This window comes from Hibiscus syriacus, unplaced genomic scaffold (assembly GCF_006381635.1).
Source record: "Hibiscus syriacus cultivar Baekdansim isolate YM2019G1 unplaced genomic scaffold, ASM638163v2 tig00111008_pilon, whole genome shotgun sequence".
In the NCBI taxonomy this organism is placed as follows: domain Eukaryota; kingdom Viridiplantae; phylum Streptophyta; class Magnoliopsida; order Malvales; family Malvaceae; genus Hibiscus; species Hibiscus syriacus.
In genome coordinates, this window is record NW_024062951.1 from 19,720 (window position 1) to 41,623 (window position 21,904).

The 21,904-nt window shown below is 32.5% G+C and overlaps 1 protein-coding gene and 4 pseudogenes across 1 annotated transcript; 3 read left to right on the top strand and 2 right to left on the bottom strand.

Moving 5' to 3' along the window:
- Positions 1–1,556: 1,556 nt before the first annotated feature.
- LOC120149700 lies at positions 1,557–3,030 on the bottom strand (annotated as a pseudogene).
- Positions 3,031–4,543: 1,513 nt separating this feature from the next.
- LOC120149561 lies at positions 4,544–6,137 on the bottom strand (annotated as a pseudogene).
- Positions 6,138–10,337: 4,200 nt separating this feature from the next.
- Positions 10,338–13,121, top strand: LOC120149560 (uncharacterized protein At2g23090-like). The gene is made up of 3 exons (XM_039162298.1): positions 10,338–10,479; positions 10,618–10,658; positions 12,787–13,121. Exons 1-3 carry the CDS (start codon positions 10,434–10,436, stop codon positions 12,979–12,981), a joined length of 282 nt encoding a protein of 93 aa, XP_039018229.1. The 5' UTR covers positions 10,338–10,433; the 3' UTR covers positions 12,982–13,121.
- A 2,084-nt stretch (positions 13,122–15,205) lies between these two features.
- LOC120149701 lies at positions 15,206–16,494 on the top strand (annotated as a pseudogene).
- A 478-nt stretch (positions 16,495–16,972) lies between these two features.
- On the top strand, positions 16,973–19,009 carry LOC120149702 (annotated as a pseudogene).
- Positions 19,010–21,904: the final 2,895 nt, after the last annotated feature.

Below are 21,904 nucleotides of genomic sequence, written 5' to 3' on the forward strand. Positions count from 1 at the left end.
AAGAAAGAATTATTACAAGGAACTAAGGAGGGGAGGGGGTGTATATTAGGTATTTTCTTTGTATTTTATATGAATTATTTGATTTCGCATTCCTTGAGATTTTATAATCTTACACCCCTAAATTTTTTATATTCGTACCCCTGACATAAATTCTTGCGCCCGTTCTTGGGAAGGGAGAATTAAGAGGTTGAAGAAGAGATGGAGATTTAACACTGATATAGAAATAAATAAGTAATTAAAAATTAAGCATAAATTTAATGATGATTAAGAAAATAATGCTTACATGTTTTAATTTTATTGGTTTGGTTCATATCCTACGTGATGAGGATGATTCATAAAATAATTTCTCCCATTCTATTATTGAAGGTGACATGCTTATGGGGTTTGAGGAAGAAGATAATCCAATTACTCAGTCGGATGGATGGAATATTAACTAAACGTTAGATATACATTTTTGAAAGAAAATAAAGTTTGGATATTAAAATAAAACAAAAGTAATAGTTTAGGGACTACATGTGTAGTTTATTATTTTATTTTATAGGATAAACTACATGTTTAGTACCCAAGTATCACTTTTGTTCCATTTTGGCCATCCAACTATTATTTGTTTTAAAATCATATCTAACATTACGTTTTGATTTTATTTTGGTCACCTAATGTTAAAAAATTAACTGCTGTACTGACTTGTCACCATAAGGTAATTTTCATGCCATCATTGAAGAAATTAAAAAAAAAATGTCATGTAAACAGTTTTGTTAATTTTTTTAAAGATGAATGACTAAAATGAAACCAAAACATAACGTTAGGCATGAATTTGAAAAAAATAATAGTTAGGTGACCAAAACGGAATAAAAGTGATAGTTAAGGTATTATAGGCGTAATTTATCCTATAAAATAAAAGAGTAAACTACATGTTTAGTACCTAAGCTATTACTTTTGTTCCGTTTGGTACCCAAACTTTATTTTTTTCTAAAGCATACCTAACATTTACTTTATGTTTCAATTTGATACTCCACCATTAAAAACTTAACGATGATGTTGACGTGTCACCACAAGATAATATCACGACATCATTAAAAAAAATTAAAAATATCATGTCAACATTTCTATTATTTTTTTAACGATGAGTATCAAATTGAAACTTAAACTAAATGTTAGGTATGGTTCTGAAAAATAAGTTTAAGTACTAAACATGTAGTTTACCCTAAAATAAATAGACGTTCTACATTTTAATGATACTCAATACGTTTTTTTTTATAGATATTTTAAATATATTCCGTATTATACATCCGAACTGGAATTTAATGTTTAAACTGACAAATAGATTTACATAAAACTTTGATGGATACAATTATGATAATTTGATCGATTGAAGAAACAAGAAATATAGACTATGAGCATAGAATTAAAGAGTACAAAAATGTTTTCTGGGATTCATTTACATTTGATATCAACTTCAAAAATGGCAAAAACACAAGAATAAACAGATCAAAAACTCTACATCTTGTCCAACCCCAACTCTCTGTGATTTGGTGTTTACTATACATAAGTTAAGCTTACTTGGAACCCTCATTGTATTGAAGCCGATCCTCATACCCTTCATCTGCATTGAAGGAATAGATTGTCAACAGGTGCCGTCGTGCAACCCGCGGCATTCTGCTTCGTTCTATTATTGCGACAGCCTCGGTGTTTGTCGAGATAAATTACGATCACCGTTATATCGTCATGAAAATGGAGCCATATTCCCTTTTCGATTTTCTTGATGTCGCCGTATCTCATCTCCCTTTTCTTTGCAACTTCTTGAAGTGCAGCTCTTACCAATCTCCTAGCAATGCCCTGAAAGTGTGCAGGCAATCTTATAATCAAATACCGAAGTGCTAAAGAGACGTTGCGTTTCCGTTTTCCACAGGTTTCTTAAGGCCTGTCGATAACGGGACTAGTTTATAACCGATAAGATGAGGGGGGGGGGGGGAAGCACGAATACTCACGGCTTTAGGGGTTTTGAAAACGATGTTTACGGCAGCTTCATCAGTCAACTGCTCCCATAGGCCATCTGATGCAAAGATCAGGAACTGATCCTGTGGCTAAAGCTTTTTGATAAGGATCGAGGGTTCCTCCGTGATAACCGGCCTTTTAACGGGAACGGGGTTCCATACAGATCTCTATAAAACTCGGGTTTCTTCAGGTAAACATCACCAATAGATCTTGACACCTGAAATAGGAACACATAAATGCTTACACAAGCATTATCACTTGCACGCTCAAACATCAAGAATCAATCAACCGTCTCGAACGCTATGGTTCGTTGTAAGATAAACACTAATGTATCATGTTCCCTCGATTCATGAATGGATCGAAGCATCAAGCTAGAGTTGCCTGCTAAAGTTAGGGAAAGACGTTACAGAAAGTCGGACCGGAATTTTCGGGGAAAGACGGGAAGTGTAACCGGTTTTCAGAATGACTTGCATCACAATGCACAATGTATGGGCAGATACCGATCGAATTCATTATCGAGCACCGAAACGGAAAAACAGAAAAATGCACATTGAGTTCATGAACAACTAGTCCTTGAACCAATACATTGATTATTCCTGAAACAGATTGGTTTTAAACTAAACTCTTATGAATCAACTTATCAACAGATTTTTACCTGGATTATGCCCTTAATCCTCCAAGCTCCGCGGGTATACATCACTATAGGAGAATCATCCGGATGAAGTTCCTCGACCTCCTTCTGGACTCCCTCGACTCCGACATTATGATCGGTTGAAAGCCACTCTGCCACAACCATGTTTCCCTTCTCTTCCGAGCTCTCGAGTCACCGAGATTCGCCAGGTATAACACATCATTTGAAATTACACCAACTAGACAGCATGATCCAACTGAAGCTATTTGAGGCCTAAGAGGCAATGATCGCTTCACCAAATGCAGAAACTCTTCTTCAGTGGCATCGAATGCCCTCTTTATCACATCTGCAGATAACCCCCCTTGTTCTGTAGCAAATTCTACAATGAAGAAAAGAACACGAAATTAAGGAAAGAGATTTTCCACCAAATTCTCTTGTTTTCCCCCATCAAAACAGAACAGAAAAAGACTCGGTACTAAAATATCCAATGGATACATATTTGATGATTCAATTGATAGCTTCAGATTTTTCTGCCATGTTCATAAAGGAGTAATATATATATATATTCATTCATGCCATAGCTATACACATACATCATACATGCAAGGACGGATGCCCCATACCCATTGATCCATAAAGCAAAAATAGTGCCATTAAACTTTATATTTTGTCCCAAAAAGGAAGAATTCATCCTTCCATTAATTGAATCAGACGTGCAAACAGATGCAAATTTAGACAAATAGTTCATATTCATTGTATATATACACAAGTGAGAATTTTCAAACATCTAGAACAAAAGTGTATGATAAACACTTGTAAAATTGAGTCAACACACATTCATTGTATATTTTAGGATTTTTCTATTAAATATGCTCATAAACTAATTTCAGTATTTTCTAGTAGGTAGAGGTCTTCAAAAATATTTGATCTGGATGATCTAATCTATCAATTTGTCAATCCGGTTAAAAAATATTAGGTATTTATTATGAAAATATCTGATTTTCCGAATCGGGTATCCGACTCCCTATTTTTCATGGGTTTCTAGGTTAGGCTTGGGTCACAAATGTTGCTTAACCGTATACTCGACCCGATACCCAATTTCTTATATATTTTTTATTTTATTTTATATTAGATTAGATTTTTTATTCATAATTTAGAAATTATTTCACTCTAACATTCTAAGTTTCTAATTTCTTAAATTTTGTCATCATAACATTCTAAATTCTTAATTTCTTAATTATTTCACATTAACATTCTAATTTTTTTAAAATATTTATTTTAACTTCAAAACATTTTAAATTTAGTGTTTCAAAAACATTTTAAATTTAATTATATTTCTTTAGTTGAGTTTTTAATAAATTTTATCTTTCAATTATGTGCTTTGAATTTTTAAACTTGAAGTGTGGATTATGTATTATAAACTTTTAAATTTTAAAAGTTTCCTATATATATATATATATATATATTAATATATATAATTCAAAAGTGTAGCGTGCATTTTGTAATTTTAAAACTTCAATATCTAAAAAATTATTTTAGAATAGTTTAACGAACATTTATAACTTTGGAAAATATCCTTAAAGTGAATTACAATCAAAATTAGAATTTTCTAAAAACATAGTCTAAAATTTAAAACCTACTTAAGTAATATTAACTATTTACCAACTGAATCAATCCTTTAGTAACTATCAACAAAGCTTAACCACCCAACAAAAGTATTTTTTTATAAAAAATAAAATCCAGGTTTTGCTAAAAGCATTTTTAAAAGGAAAAAAAGTGCTATTTCGATAAACAATTAGTTTTACATGTTAATTTCGTTAATAATCTTAAAAAGTTGTTATATTTGAATAAAATGCCGCTTAGATACTAACTTACGTCAACACTACACATTTAAGTGATTCAGTCTCGAAATTATGTTTCTATCAATGACTTCTATAGTACACTTCTTCTACAGTAGGGACAGTCCCCACGTTCGGACCCAAGGATCTAAGCAACCAAAATGAAATCTGTGCCCACACGGCAGCCGTGTCAGCACATCGTCTTCTCTGAAGCTTTCAAGGCATATACCGCAATCCCTTGATGTCTTTCTTTCAACGTCCACCTCTTGGCTGCTGAAAACTTCCGACACCAAACGGTCCACCGCCTCCTGAGTAAGTCCTGGAGGCTTCTTGCTTGTTTCATGTAACAACTGAAACCTTTCTGTTTCAGAGGTTAACCGGGTACTCCTAGCTGTCAACACTGTAGAGATTTCACTTACCGTCCTCAAATCATCATCCGATACATATTCCCAACGGTAAGCATTACGTGGAGTTCTGCTGCTTCGCCTGAAGAAAATAAAGGGAAACCATAACCAAAATGAGAAAAACAAACCATCAATATAGTGTCATCCGACTGAATTGCTGGAACATAGTGCACGGTAAGTTTGGACCAAGCAAAAGTGTCATCCTTAGCCGGCTATAACACCGAGTCATCCCCTAACAGTCCTATCATATGATATGTAATCTCTTTTCTTATTGCTAAACCAAGCCAGACTCCTACTGACCATAATACCAGACCCCATATTTACTTTTTGGGTTCGCTAATAATCATGGAGCACAATCAACAGCAAGGCACTGAATCTTCCTACAGATATTGACACAGTTCATCAAATGATAGTTGCTTCTTTTAATTATTTTACACCCTCAAAAGATCCAAAAAAAAAATCAAAATACAAGAGCAACATAGTATAATTCAGGTATACTTTACACATTTCCACGAGATTCATCTATACAATTCATCAAACTTCACAAACAAACTGTAGGTTTGATGTGTTTTAAAGGAAATTTGCATCAGACCAAGAATAGCCGGGATATGTTTGGTCCAACTAGAGTAGCGAGAACAAATAGAGTGCCAAAGGTAAGTTCACCGTCATGGATAAAAGAGGCTTCCAAATGACGTCAAAGATCATGCAGAATATAAGTATTCAATATAAATTAGAACATAATCCAAAAGCTACTATAATTTACTTGTTCTTGCACTTTGACGAGTAATAATAACTGGCAAAATCCAAGGAAGAGAAATGCGAAATGTATGAGTTTCAAACTTGCAGAGAGCTCTAAGCACCAACCTGTTTGCAGAAACAGACACGCCCCTCAGTCGCTCAAGAAGCCTTGCTCTTGCAAGTAGCACAGCTCCAGGAAGCCTTTCATCTGCACTCAAACTTCGCCCGCTTACATTGCTTACACCATCCACATTTAAACCATTGCTAGATAAAAGCTCGCTGGTACCTTCATCAAACCTTGCTCTTGCAAGCCTCTCATTTGATCTCAAACTTTGTCTTCTTGAACTGCTTACTCTGTCTGCATTTAACCCATTGCTCAATACAAGACTTTGACTTCTTGAACTGCTTACACTGTTTGCATTTAACACATTGCGCGATACAAGACTTTGCCTTCTTGAACTGCTAACACTGTCTACATTTAACCCATTGCTCGACGCAAGCTCACTTATATTCATCAAACTGCAGTGATGATCTCTCCTGAAAAAGTCATATTCAATACAGAATTATCCAGAGACTCAATATTCAATAATGATAGGTAATGATACAATCTCAATACATCCAAATATAAGTGAGTCAGGCGAGGGAAGATAAATTATAAAAAACAGGTAAAAAAACATCAAACTATCACGTCGGTTCTTGTATAGGTTGGTGTCCAAATTTTATTGCAAGTGAGCTAAGGGTTTAGTTAAATTATCAATATTTGTAAAACTATTTTCAGTAATTCCAATGATAAGTTTAACTTAAGACTATTGAATTTCAGAGCAGAGTTCAACATTGAAGCATAAAACATACAACCAATACAACGAAGTAGTTAAATCCAATTTTCAATTTCAAAGTTAAACTTGCAATTTTTTTACATTTCAAAAATACTCAAACTAACATATTTTCTTTTAATATCTCTATTTCTCAGCAACCTATAAATAAATAGTGTCGGGAACAAGGTAAATGGGAAACTGAAAAATAGAGCGTACAGAGAGGGAGCAAGCACGCGAGCTGAAGTGGCGCACGTGGGAAGACCGGCGGAGAGAATCGCCATCGTCCAAATCATGCCTGTTATTATGATGACTGAGATGATTCGGCGATGGTAACTCCGTTCCATCGAGGATCCAATCCCAGAATCCGGATCAGGTCGGCCTACTCTCGACCTTCGAGTGTAGAATACTCCGAAGCGCTTGTCATTCAACTAAAACCCTTTACTTAATCTCAAAAGAAATGAAAACCCAAATTATTTTTGAACTGATTTCCGGATTAAAAATCTCTCTCTTTTTTAACCGAAAAATTAATCAAATATACCTTCCAAATTTCAAATTATATTTTGGATTACGAGAAAGAAAATAGAGAGAAACTACTGAATTCTTCGAGGAAACGCCGGGGAAATTTGCTGCGAAGAAAAATCGATAGCCCTTTGCGTCGAAAGAACGGAATAAAAAAAGAAATAGAATCAGTTTTAATGCTAAATAAACCACCACCTTATAAATAGGGTTAACTCGCAGGACACCCCCATATTATGGTGCATATTTTGAATTAGTCCGAAACTTCAAAATGTTTTAGTCGTGCATTCTCAAAGTATCAATAGTCAATGAGGTTTTTCTATTAATTTAGTCATTAATAGGTGATAAAATGGTAGATTGAAATTAATGTAATCATATTTAAAGCACATCATTCAAGTTTTAAATACATGTAAATATCGTATTTTTTATGCAAATAGTAGGAGTTAATTTTATTTAAAAAAAAGGAAATATCCAAAATTATAATAAAAGTTTACAACCATAAACAAAAATAAATATATAATTAGAATATTTTCTATAATCATTAACACAAGAAACTAGTCACTTGAGATCATACAATGATCATACAAGAAAAAAAGTTAAAACCCCATCTAAAAAACTTGAACAAAAGATAGATACAAATAATGATTGCATTGATAATGAACCATAACATGAGATCAAACTATTAAAAGATCATAGAAAATTGAAAATCAAAGTCAATTATAGTTAGAAAACTATCCCCAAATGCAAATGACATATCCAAATCCAATTTAAGTGTCCAAAGTGTGAAAGATCACCATGATAACAAATAAGCGTCATCTTAATCAGTTGATGTGACGTCAAATCTAATACTGAGAAAAGTAAACGAAAAGAACGACCAAACGATTAATAAAGAAGACTAAAAACTTGTCAGAAGATAAAGAAAGAGTGACATAAAGACAAAAGCATACATAATGTTTAGTTTAGGTTTCAATTTGATATTATGCCATTAAAAATTTAAACGGTGATATTGACGTGTCACCATAAGAAAATGACACATCTTCACTGACAAATAAAAAATGCCACGTTAGCAATTCTGTTAATTTTTTAACGACGAGGTATCAAATTAAAATTTAAACTAACGTTAGGTATGGTTTAAAAAATAAAGTTTAGGTACTAAAAGTGAACAAAAGTAATAGTTTATACTAAATGTGTAGTTTATCCTATTTTATTTGGGCTAAATTTAAATTCAAATGATTCATGTTTAAGTTATTCATGATTAAACTTGAGTATTTTAAGTTGTGTCTTTTAAGTTTGAAATATGTTAAATTCTACTTATTTTGAGATTGAATTATTTCAGTTAGATTTCAATTTTTGTTGCAGCTTTGATAATTTGGGTATATATTCCGGGTTAATATGTTCACGATCTAAATCTATGTTTGATTATTAACATATTAATTAAATTTTATTTAAATATAATACAACTTTAAATATCTTAACATGAGAATAAAATTCATATGTATTATCATTAAAGACCAGCATAGATAATTCAGCTGCTAATGCCAAAATATTTCAATTCATAAACTCTTACTAACTCACTCTTGTTAATGACTAATTTGTTTGGTCATCACATATTTGCATGAAAATAGTGGTCGCCGTGGAATGGTAATTCATCGATCTCCGGTTTATCGACACCGTCTGTTCCTGACCCAAAAACTCCGGCCGAAAGAAGTTGCCTGGTCAGGAACATCGTCCATCACCCATTCATGACCTTTAGGGAAGTATATCCCACTCTTTGGATGTGGAACCCAGCTCGGTGAACCCTTTATACCGTCGTTACTGTTGCACTTGTTAATGATCTCCCGGTCTGCCCCATCATTTTGCTCAAAGGTCGCTTAGTTCGCTTAGCTTCCTGCACCCCAGTTTCATCCATGACTCTCGAATAAAATTATAGGCAAGGAACCGCATGACGTAAAATTTTATGTTAGGGGAAAAACTTATAAAACCCTACAAATGACTTTATAATGATAAAAGAAAACATGACCAACAATAATAATAACTTTGCGTACCTTAGCATTAAAATCTTAGTTTGGTAAAAGCAGCTCTTCCCATGCAAAACAGTTCTTATAAAACCCTACAAAGGACTCAAATTTTAGTGTCTATGGATGATTAAGGAGCTAGGTTATATAATGCTTTGGAAGCGCGGTTTTTGTATTTAAAATTGTATCCCTATCAAGAATAAGTTCGATTTTAAGAAACATAACATTATACTTTATCTGTAAAGAGAAAAGGAAAAGCAAAGAATGTCGACCATAGGTGTTTTCCCATGGGGTGCGTGTGTGCTGTAATATCATTTGCTCATAAAAAAAAATACTACTGATCAATTCAAGTTGTATTTTAGAGATTAAATTTAATAATATTAGAAAAATAATATACATATATACTCATAACTCTGAATTTAAAATCAATTAAATTAAAAAGTATGTATAAGTACTCTCAAATTGACCATCTTTAATTTTGTTTGAACTGATTTATATTTTTTATAAGATAAAATTCTTTAGTTTTATTAAAAATAAAAAATATTCAATTATAATAAAAGTTTATAATTATGACCGTAAATTAAACTCATTATGATATTTTATTATAATAATTAATACAAGAAATTAACCATTTAAGATCACCAATGATCAGCAGGAAAATGTTAAAAATTTAACCAAATAAACTCGAATAAGATGTAGAAACGAAACAATCATAATCGCATCGATAAACAAACCATAAAAGAAATCAAGATATGAAATACTACGATAAATTATAAATCAATAAAACATATTACAAAAAACATCTTAACACTTGGATTTTTTAAGTAGATCGTCAGTCATGAGATTGCATGATCGATTGTCTCAAAATCAATGCTTAAATATTTTTTTATTAATTTGATGCAAGTATAGTAGTATATGTTTAAAGATAACTCTCAACTTCTCAACATTGAAGTTCACACCCCTGACATCAATACTAATAGTTCTTCAAGAAATAATATAATTTCTTTACTACGGAATCACTTGATCCGTGCTTAAATGTAATCTTGATTTAGGTGTATGGTAAGTCGTCACAAGATGTCATGGTAACATAAATATTATGAATTGAAAACAAATTCATGAATTCATTTTGTTAACACCGATGATTTTTTGCAGGTTATGGTGGAAGAAGAACAAGAAAGATTTTTTTTTTAAATTATGAACTCAAACTTTGATTAAGAATTAACGAGAATTAATAGTCGAGGGCTAAGATGCATGTCTTCAAAAATTTAGGTGCCATTTAATGGTTTTGTTTACCCATATTTTTATCTTAACCCTTTTAAACCGCTTCCATTCTCTTTAAGTGTCACTATCCCTCTACTTTCCTCCATTTCCCTTTGCCTTGGAAGAGCTCATCCTTTTCCAAGTTCTTCAAAACCCTCAAAATCCCTTTTGATTCTAATCAAATCAATCCGCCATGGAGGAGGAAATGCCCAAAATCCAAGATGGCTCGTGAGAAGAACTTGGAAAAGCAAAAGGCCGCCGGCAAAGGTTTTGCAAACTTTCTCCTTTTTCCATCTCTTATCTGCCTGTTTATTTCTCTCTCTTTTTTTAAAATAAAATAATTGCCTTTTTGATTAGATATATGTTGATCATAGACCTATCCTTGTTTTACTTTTGTTTTGATAGGAAGCCAGCTCGACTCTAACAAGAAGGCCATGACCATCCAGGTAGTATTTTGGCATACTCTGGTTTCTTTTTTATTTGTTAGATTTAACACTGATTTTTGCTTGATCTTTATTTCCCCCCAATACTTTATGATTTTTTTTTACTTTTTTGCTTCCTTATTCATCTAGACCAGAAATCGGTATTTGGGTTGAATTTCTTTTGGCTATGCTGGCAGGTTTCTTTACTAAATATATTTGAAGCTTGCCTGGGCTAATATCCATGTAGTTGGCTTTTGTATCTGCAGTTGAGTTTTTTTTTTTTGGCTTACAGGTTCTTAGATTAAATTGTTTAGCGTTGGAATTTATTGCCTGGATTCCCTGCTTGAAATTATACTTGCGAATGGACTTTGTTGGCCAAATAATCCAGACATAAAAATTTGGAACTCTTCATATTAACAACGAGTTCCATGAATGATGAATCACTTGACCCGTATAGTTAGTTTTCTCATTGTACCAGACATCTACTCATCCCAATTTATTTTTTGTTTATTTAAATTTATTAAGACTTAATACAAAGATCATTAAGTCACGTTTCAATGTTACTTTTTAACTGCCTAAGTCATAATTTCAATGCTACTCTTTTGGCTATGTTACGTTTATATTTTTTTATTAAAAAATCTAATTTCTAAAATTAACATAATACCAAAAAACCTAAATTCCTCTTGCTACCGTTGTTGTTGGTGCCAATGCACTAAGAGTATAACTCTCTGGTCGTTTCAAGTAGCGTGGGATTAAATGCCAAATGGCCACTCAAATCATTACGGTTTTTATTAATAGTCGTTGCAGTGTAGACACTTAAAAGAGTAAAGTTGTAAGTGTTAGACACTTACTTTGATAAAAAAAAATCTTTAGATACTTAAAATTAATTAGGATAAATTTGGATATTTACTTTTCTATTAAGCCTGTTTGTTTTTGGCTCAGCCGTTGTTGTGTTATATATATATATAACTTTGATTGCATGAAAGTGAGCCAATTTGTAGCGTTCGAATAATCTTTCTTATCTTTGATTTTCCTTCAGTCATCGTATAATTGTTCTATACTATTAAATTGAGTAAGACTCATTTGATTAAGTTCATTGACAAACTGTTACTTGTTTTTTTTTTGTTGTTGGCTTACCCATTGGTTACTCTGATATTGTTTCTGGTCGGTTATGGTGGCCGAATACAGTGCAAGGTTTGCATGCAAACATTCATGTGTACCACAACAGAAGGAAGTGCCGGGAGCATGCCGAGGCAAGGCATCCTAAATCCGATCTATACGCATGTTTTCCTCATCTTAGAAAGTAGCACATCGAACTGGGGAAGTTGATACAGCTTGTAGCATGCGTATATCTTGTACCTTGGTTATGTGTGAATTAGTTCCTTAAAATTTCTTTCACACTGTAAGCTCGATGATTTTAATGTTGCAATTGTCATGATGTTTGGTCACGGTGTCGGTTGAATCGACTCGAACTGCTACTTGTTTATTAAGACTTAATACAAAGATCATTAAGTCACGTTTTCAATGTTACTTTTTAACTGCCTAAGTCATATTTCAATGCTACTCTTTGGCTATGTTACGTTTATATTTTTTTATTAAAAAATCTAATTTCTAAAATTAACATAATACCAAAAACCTAAATTCCTCTTGCTACCGTTGTTGTGTTGGTGCCAATGCACTAAATAGAGTATAACTCTTCTGTCGTTTCAAGTAGCGTTGGGATTAAATGCCAAATGGCCACTCAAATCATTACGGTTTTTATTAATAGTCGTTGCAGTGTAGACACTTAAAAGAGTAAAGTTGGAAGTGTTAGACACTTGATAAAAAAAAAATCTTTAGATACTTAAAATTAATTTAGGATAAAATTTGGATATTTACTTTTCTATTTAAGCCTTTGTTTTTGGCTCAGCCGTTGTTGTGTTATATATATATAACTTTGATGCATGAAAGTGAAGCCAATTTGTAGCGTTCGAATAATCTTTCTTATCTTTGATTTTCTTCAGTCATCGTATAATTAGTTCTATACATTAAATTGAGTTAAGACTCATTCGATTAAGTTCATTGACAGAACGTTACTTGTTTTTTTTGGTTGTTGGCTTACCCATTGGTTACTCTGATATTGTTTTCTGGTCGGTTATGGTGGCCGATACAGTGCAAGGTTTGCATGCAAACATTCATGTGTACCACAACAGAAGTGAAGTGCCGGGAGCATGCGAGGCAAGGCATCCTAAATCCGATCTATACGCATGTTTTCCTCATCTTAGAAAGTAGCACATCGAACTGGGAAGTTGATACAGCTTGTAGCATGCGTATATCTTGTCCTTGGTTATGTGAATTAGTTCCTTAAAATTTCTTTCACAAGCCTGTAAGCTCGATGATTTAATGTTGCAATTGTCATGATGTTTGGTCACGGATGTCGGTTGAATCGACTCGAACTTGCTACTTGATTGGGGTTATAATTAATGTGGTGAGTCTGAGTCTTGCTTTCGTGTGTACCTTTTCTTTCTCTTCTTTTTTACTTGCTTTTACTTGCATCTGTCTTTGCAACTGTGAATGAACGTATGTGGAAATGCTTAAACCTAATGTGATGTGTGGGACTTGCATGAAACTCCCATCGTTTGGTGAAAAGATATATGTTTACTTCCATTGAACTTGACTCAACTTTTAATTGAAAGCATGCAATTGTTATTGGGTTATTGCATTCTGTCCAAAAGAAATGTTCGTTAGTACTTGTAATGTTGGTTTTATACTCTAGGATCTCATTTTCTTATCGGTATGGGATCAATGTCTTCACCTCCCTTTGATGTGTAACACAATGCATCACCTTCAAACATCAATTTTTCTTAAATGCTCTTGTATAGTTAAGTTGAAATTAGAACCCGATGAATTAAATTATTTTATCATCCTTGAATTCGAGATTAAAGTATATGAACACTAAGCTGGAAGGCACAAGCATATATGGACTATGTCGAAACTCAACATATTTTGATTATTTGATCAGCACTCAATCTGGCAAAGGATCCAAACACCAAACCGGAAGAAGCAAAAATCCAAGGGACAGTTACTTCAAATAAACAAAAGTGGAGGCACGTAACTGTAAAGGTCAACTCTGAAGGCCGACTGGTTACGTGTAATTAGAAAAAAAAACGTGGCGTTAAAAGAAAGGGAGAAGCAGTCGTGTCAATAAATAATTAACTAATTAAGAAGCCAAACTCATGGAGAGCATTCGAATATGTTCTAACACGACAACCCCAACTACGCGCTGCACCTTCACTATTTCATTTCACTCGCAAATATATCCATCCATTCATTAAATCAAATCAAAACTAAGGTAAACTTACACATTTATTGCTCCAACTATCATTTTTGTTTTGTTTTAGCCTCTTAACTATTTTAAAAAAACATACCTAATGTTATTTGATTTCATTTTGGTTACCAATTGTTAAAAAATTAATAAAACTATTGATATAATTTTTTTAAAAATTTTCAATGATTATGTGGTATAATCTTACGATGACTAAAATAAAATCAAAATGTAATGTTAGTTATGCTTTTGAAACAAAAAATAATTGAGTGACCAAAATAGAATAAAAATGATATTTGGGATACTAAATGTATTGTTTATCCATAAAACTATGGTGCATTCACTAAATTTTGGATAAATTTCTGTTTTAACCATGGAACATTTAAAATTACACTACGATCACTAATATTATTGATTTTTAATAAAATCGTTACTCAACTGTTAACATTTTATCTGAATAACGACAGCTGGCGTGGAATTTTTTCAATAAATTAATATCATCTTATTGGATTAGTAATTAAAAGGTAAATGAATTAAATTCATGGGAGTATGGAATTAAAAGAGTAGAGGACCTAGAAAAATAATTAAACCTATTTGTCACAGCTACCTGTTCCTTCATAATCATATGTAAAGAAGCGAGTACGACGGAATTGACTACTCGCGGAAACATTCTTGAAAAAAAAAGACCCTCTCAAAGACCAAATACCAGCAGCCAAAATTATAATAAAAAATTAGAGTAAATTATACAAATGGTCCTCTAATTATTAAATATTACAAAATGTTCCTTTAATTATAAGAAGTTATTTTGATGAGTCCATCAATTATTAAAAGTTGTAAAACAGTTACTCAACTATTCATTAAGTTATATACTCGTCTTTTTTCTTTAAAAAAATTAACAGTAATTTAAACTGGACGTTAACATGTTGATTGAGATATGATAATCGTTGGAGATTATGATATCATATTTTATCATATATCAGTCAGTAGGTTAATTTTCAGCTTAAATTGTCGTTAATTTTTTAACAAAAAAGAACGAATTTGGAACATAATGAATAGTCGAGTAATTATTTTGTAACTTTAATAGTTAAGGGATTCAACAAAGCAACTCCATGTAGTCAAAGGATTATTTTATAATTTTTAATAATTAAGAGACTCAATATATAGTATTTATAATTCGGGGACCATTTATGTATTTTATAAAAAAACTAAGACAAAAGCACTTTTTTTTCTTTTACTATTAAAACCACCGCTAAACCCTGTCAAAGATCAAAACTCTAAAAGCTTCAAAGAAAAGAAAACGGTAACCCGACGCCATTGAAAAAGAAAAACAAAAGACGCCCCAGAAGAGAAAGGAAACACATGAGCGGTTCTTTGCGTAGATTTGGTAGCCTCACCCGCTTCTTACGGAAGCAACCCGACTTAGCTGGCTCGGTGAACATCCGTCCGTTTCTTAGGAACCAAACGCAGACCCAAACCAGAGAGTATTTTCGGTTCCCGAACGTGTTACGGAAAGTGAGAGAATATGAGATCCCCCCTTCGCTTTCACTTCTTCTCGTCGTCGTCTTCCACGACGTCGTTTGGTAAGGTTGGGTTTGTTGGATGGTATTTAGGTATGGTGAAGTCGTGGCCCGTTTTAACGAAAAGCGTTACTTCCTCGCTTATTTATACAGCTGCTGATTTGTCTGCTCAGGTAATCCTTTTTTCTTTAAAGGATTTAAACATGGGGTTTGTTTAATTGAAAGGTGAAAACTTTGTATTTGACTTCTGTTTGGCTGATGAGAAAGGGGAGGAAAACAAAAGAAAATCCTCTGGGTTGGCTGGAAACTTCACTTTTTCCCTGGAAAAGGATGCATTTCAAACCATGTTGAGTTTTTGACAAGTAAAATATGACTGTCTTATACTGAAAATAAGCATTTAGAACATAAAGGCATTACAATTTCTTTACTTTATGCTTAAACAATACCATGTAGTAATTCATTACAAAAACGATATATTAATTTATCGGGTATTTTGTTGTCTAATTATCATTCGAACTTTGTTCTCTGGTGTAAAGTATAATTCAGTTTAGTTTCATTGTCGGCATTTCTTACACATTATAATTTCCTTATGTGGTGTATGCATATAAGTATAACACTATGGACTATAGTTTGCCTGCATTTGATTATGAACTATACATTTAGCCTTTGTAATTACTTGCATCAGGAGTCAGGACCTGCATCTTTTTTATGTTTTTAATATGGAATTCTATGGTCAGACAATTTCGAAGTCGTCTGCGGATCCTTATGATTTGGTGAGGACGTCGCGAATGGCTGGATATGGTTGTTGATATTAGGACCGTCACTGCATTTCTGGTTCACTTGTGTCGAAACTCTTTCCAAAGAGGATTTGATCACTACTTTCAAGAAAATGGCCATGGGGCTACTTTTTGGACCATTGACCGTTGTTTTCTTCTCGTTGAATGCTCGTCTACAAGGTATGTTCCTTACATTCCTTGCATGTCATGAGATAAACACGTTTGCTTTCATTAACTACTGCTATTATGCTGCCTTACCTTGAATGTCGTTGCGATCCTCTAGTTACTCTATTATGCTGATTATTTGTCACTACTTATTTGCTCCACCAATTTTATATTTGAAAAACACGAATTGCATCGGTGTATGAAGTTTATTACTCGTGCATAACCTTTTTATAGCCATATTTGTGATTCAACTAGGAGTCATATGCATTTACCATGCACGTTCAAGAAATAATCGATGTAAGTACTTTGTTAAGCTGTTGCGGATTGTTGTGTAGGTGAAAGCGGTGAAGAAATCGTTTCAGGTTAAAGCGACGCTTCCTACAATGTTAAATGGTGTGATGTACTGGCCCTTTTGCGACTTCATCACTTTCAGGTTCATCCCAGTTCATTTGCAGTATGGTTGATCCTTCTTTCCTCTTTCTCCTCTATGTGGCTTAAATTCATGAAATTATTCCTGAGGGCATTCATTTTGACAGCCGCTGGTGAGCAATTCGTTTTCGTATTTATGGACTGTCTATGACATACATGGCAAGTTACCTGCCGATTGATCTCTACTGTTGATTCCCTTGGCTTTCTGAGACGGACTAAAGATCCGATAAGACTATTTTATCACTGGAATCTGGTCTTTATAATCTCAGTGCAAAGATGCTTCGAAGGATGAATCAATTAGGAATCATTTGTTAGTTGTGAAATTTCGCTTCCTGCCTTTTCTTATTCTTACAGGTTAGCTGTTGTAAACTTAAATTTGATGAAAATCTAGTAACCTATAGGAAGTATTTGGGCATTTGTAAGTGCTCCATTTGTTGTTCTAAACTCTTGAGGGTATTATTCTAAAATAATAATCTTTTTCATTCAGTTTGATTGGATCGAATCTGTTAACTTTATTTCTTTTCCCAGTATCCCAAAACCCAACAAGCCAAAGAGCTAGTATGTTACCTCAGTCACCTTTGTTAAAATATTACTATATTATTGGGTAAACATATGTTAGTACCCACTACCATTTTTTGTTCTGTTTTTATTCAATTATTTTTTTAAATTATGCATAACTAGTTTTGTTTCATTTTGTCACCTATTTTTAAAAAATTAACAAAATTGTTATATTATGGGAAATAATGATGATGTGTGGCATTATTTAAAAAAAAAAAATATGATGATATGGCAATACCTTATGTGACACGTTATTACATTACCATTGTTAATTTTTAATGGTGAGTGATCAAAATAATATCAGGTATACTTTGAAACAAAAAAATATTGAGCAATTAAACAAATAAAACAAATAGTTAAACAATTAAATGTGTAGTTTACCTAAATTCTTTTACCTTACTCTTTCCATCTTGTGAATTTGTATGGTTGACTGAAAATTATTAAGTTCAAGGATGTTCGAGAGAGTGCGGAATATAAAATAGTATATTTAAAGATTTTTAATCATTTGTTAATTAATACTCATATTTATATATACAATGCTTAGATCCGGAATGAATAATAAATTTTTTAATCATTAAAATTACTTAATTAGTATAATTTATTTTAAATGCTTATTATATCAACTTTGATTGTTAGTTTACTTACATAAATCGCTAGAAAAATTTTGTAAGTTAATATATACTTATTTTAAAATAATTAAATTTAAATTTTATATCATCAAAGGTGAATTATAGTTATCAAAATGATTATTTTTTGATAGATGTTAAAAGGTATTTATTTATTTTATTAATATTAATTAATCAAATGTAAAAACGTGAATCGTTAAATCCTTTATCTAATGTTAGTAGTTCGAATAATATATTATGAATAAAGTAATTATACTGAAGGATTAATCTACAATAACTTTGTGATATTTAATCTTAATTAGTCGACCAATAATTGATACGAGTTATATACAGAAGAGAATAGTTACTTTTTTACTAATTATCATTTAAAAAACTACCTTGAAATTGAGTAGTAGAAGATGACAATGCAAATTTGACCCCAAAAATTGTCGAAACTAGGTTTTGGAATCCGTCTATAAATATCCTCGTTTCCCCTTTGTCCGAAATCCTCCGATTCTAGGTTTTTCATAAGCTCGCGAGCCTATTTCGCCTTTCAGAGCTTTTGATCATCATGGCCACTCTAATGTCTGGAATTCTCACCCCAAAACTACGGACCTGGCTCTCGCGCCTGGTAACTTAATCTTCTCTCTTTTCTTTCTTAGATTGCTTCGGAATTCAATTAGGTGACTACTATTGTTAACTCTAAATCATGTTTGACTTCATTTTCTCCTAAATTTTATTTTTTAGCATTTATTGCGTTTAAGATTAGCGAGCTGAAATAATGTTTTAGGTTTTTCTCTTATGTTGTTATGTATTGTGCTTTAAGTTGCATAGAGAAATTTTCTGTCCAAGTTTTTGTCAATATGGTTAGTCTTGGTTAATTGATTATTTTTTGGCTTTTAATACTATGTTTTTCCTTTTAGTCGTGTGTGCGGAAACCCCATGCCATCAAGGAAGTATGGACTCATGTTGCAGACAGTGCTTCCGTAGCAATGCAAAGGAATTGGGTTCATTAAGGTAACACAGTGACTCTTCGGATTTTAATCCAATGATATCTTAATCTTGATATTTCTCTTCAGCATTTTTAACCCATGGTTTCTCTGTTTCCTTTGGCAGTACCGCTGAAGGTTATATGGGGCGAAACAGGAAGGAGTTCGTTCAAATATGAGCGATTTGGTATGGTTTTTGAATTAGAAGAAACATTAAGATAGTGTTTTTGTTGAGTTTATTGCGGGGCCTTGAGTATTTTATGAGGAGTACCTTATTGTTTCTTAATGGAAGTTTATTGTTGGTTTACCATTAATTGTCTATTCAATGTGATGATCCTGTTGATTACTGGCATTTCATGTGTTAGTAATGGAACTAAAGGTTTTAAGGTGAAGTTTTTTAGTCTATGTGCATATGATCCTTGTTATTACAGTGTCATGTCTTGATTATGCTACAAGGAATTGTTTATATGGATTCATTGCATCAAAATCTTGAATATGGTTATGGTGTTCGAAACCGGCTTTGTTCATTACATATGTTTGACTGATCCGAAAGTTCACATTTTTGACCTTTGGCTAAACCTGGAAACCTCCTTTGTTTGAAGATCAAAGCCATCAACTTTGCCTGCCAAATTGCAGTTAAATGAGTTTATGTTTCAAAGTTGAAAGTTTTAAGGGAGTTGTTCAACAGCAAAAGTGTGGTGCAATGATCTATTCACCATTTGCTCGGCTAATTTTATTCTTGAAGCTTTTTTCTCTGATGTCCTTCCAGTTCTTGTTACGATTGACTTCAAAATGGAAGTCACCTCATTCTTTAATTAATCTCATAAATTTTACTAAGCCTGGAAATTTAAATAGCTCAAGAATTCTTCCGCTTTTCTTATGAGTGGAAATATCATTCTTTCTAAAAAATTCATGTCAAAATAAATCAAAATGAATTTTAAGTTTCAAGTTAAATCTTGACATCCCATTTGTTGATGGGAGAAATAGATTGTAGTAATATTTAACTGTTCATTTTTTCATGTGAGTGGAGAGGCAAATAATTGTTCTGTAAAAGGAAGAGAATAGGAAAGATTAAGAGAGGATGATGAATAGTCGAGATATTTTTTTCAACTTAAACTAATATACAACCTCTTAATGTTGATGTTAGGTTTAAGTGATGTTGACTATTTGTAAGTTCATAGGATAAATAGAACTGTTAGATAATAAATTTAATCAATCATGCTAGTTTGTCGTTGGTATGTCATAGATTATAGTTGAACGAAAGATGTTTTTTATAGAGATTTTACAATCCGATAGATGAGAAATGACAATATTACAGCTTGCGAAAGAGGTCTGAAGAAAGTAACGCTTATACAACTCTTCCTTATCTCTCAGTAACATTCTATTTACAAAATTTAAAACGAGTCTAAAAGTTAAATCTCAATATCTGTATTTATGTCGTGCCTTGTTTGTAAAAAGAAATCGGTGGAAAGGAGAAGCAGTGATGGAAAGGTATGGGTGCAGACAAAAGCAATCTCTTTTTTGAAGTTTTAATCACTTGGAAAGTGGGTTAACTGATGCCTACACTAACAAAAGCATCACTTAATGGGGTTTCTCCTTTTACACCAATTATTCTATGGAGTATGTTTCAAGTCACATGGGTACAAAGTTCTCATCTAGGCATCATTCCATCATCCATACCTTAACATGAGCTTCCTTCTATTAATTAGGTCATTATAATGTCTGCTATTACTCATCTTTCTACGTGACACACTTATATTGAAAAATCAAATGGAAACAAGTAAAACGAAGCGATGTACAATAGAAAGAAAGGGGCATTGATGTAAGCCTTGCAACCAAATGCAGGGAACAAGGAGAAAAAAAAAAGAATTTATATGATTGGAACTGGTTTGTGGATCACACAAGACAATTATTTATTTTTAAAAAGAACAATTCCATTAGGAGGTTTGGCAAGATTGCACCACGACTATTGGAATCGGTAAGATCACATGGTGATTTTCATACATGCGACTTCCACTTAATAATATAGTAGAGTCCTAATTCAGAAAATGAGTTTACTGCACTTATGTAGCAATTGTTTTTACTCATATTCAAGCATTTTGCCAATAAACATGCTTTTGGTTCATTTCATATGAAACGACCCACCACCTCTATCATCACTGTGTTTTATAGTTAACTATATCATTGTTTTCGCCTTCTTAGCAAGTTTTCACACAAATAATCTACTTAATTTTGGTTTTGAAGACATCTTCATACTTTTTCTTTCCAATTTAAAACTGCAAGCTGTTTAAATATTGTATCCTTCCCATGCGTTGGAAACAAGGAATTGTTATTTTAAGAGAAAAAGAGACATTGCATCTTTATATAACTCTAATAAACAAATGCTTATTCTGTAACTTCGCTTCCAATAATCACTAATGATATTAGTTTGGACTTACTACTGATATTATAAAATAGAATGATCAAATTGTGTCATGTTAAATTAGAGTGATTGAATTAAAATTTTAAACATATAGAAGGACTATAACTAGACCTATATTCTTGTATGTTTAAAATTTGAAGTAAGTGCGGTATAATTCTCATTTGATACCATAATCTAGAGACTAGAACTTAAGAAAGTTATGAAACTCAAATCTAATGTCAATTAGCAATTGGTTAATGTTTTGCTAATCATTGATTTGATTCATGGAAGCTCAATTAAAGTGATGTTAGATCTAAAGATTGTGATTATAACAAAGGGTCTTAATCTTAGTTGTAAACAATTTACTCCTAATTAATTACCTTTTTTTTCCTTTTATTTCACATTAATTGCTGTGATATTGATATACAATCTCATGCTTGTAATTGAAGTTGAAGGAGATTGGTACGTGATTGAAAAGTACTCATTTCAATCCCATGATTTATATGTAATCGTGGATGTACAACGA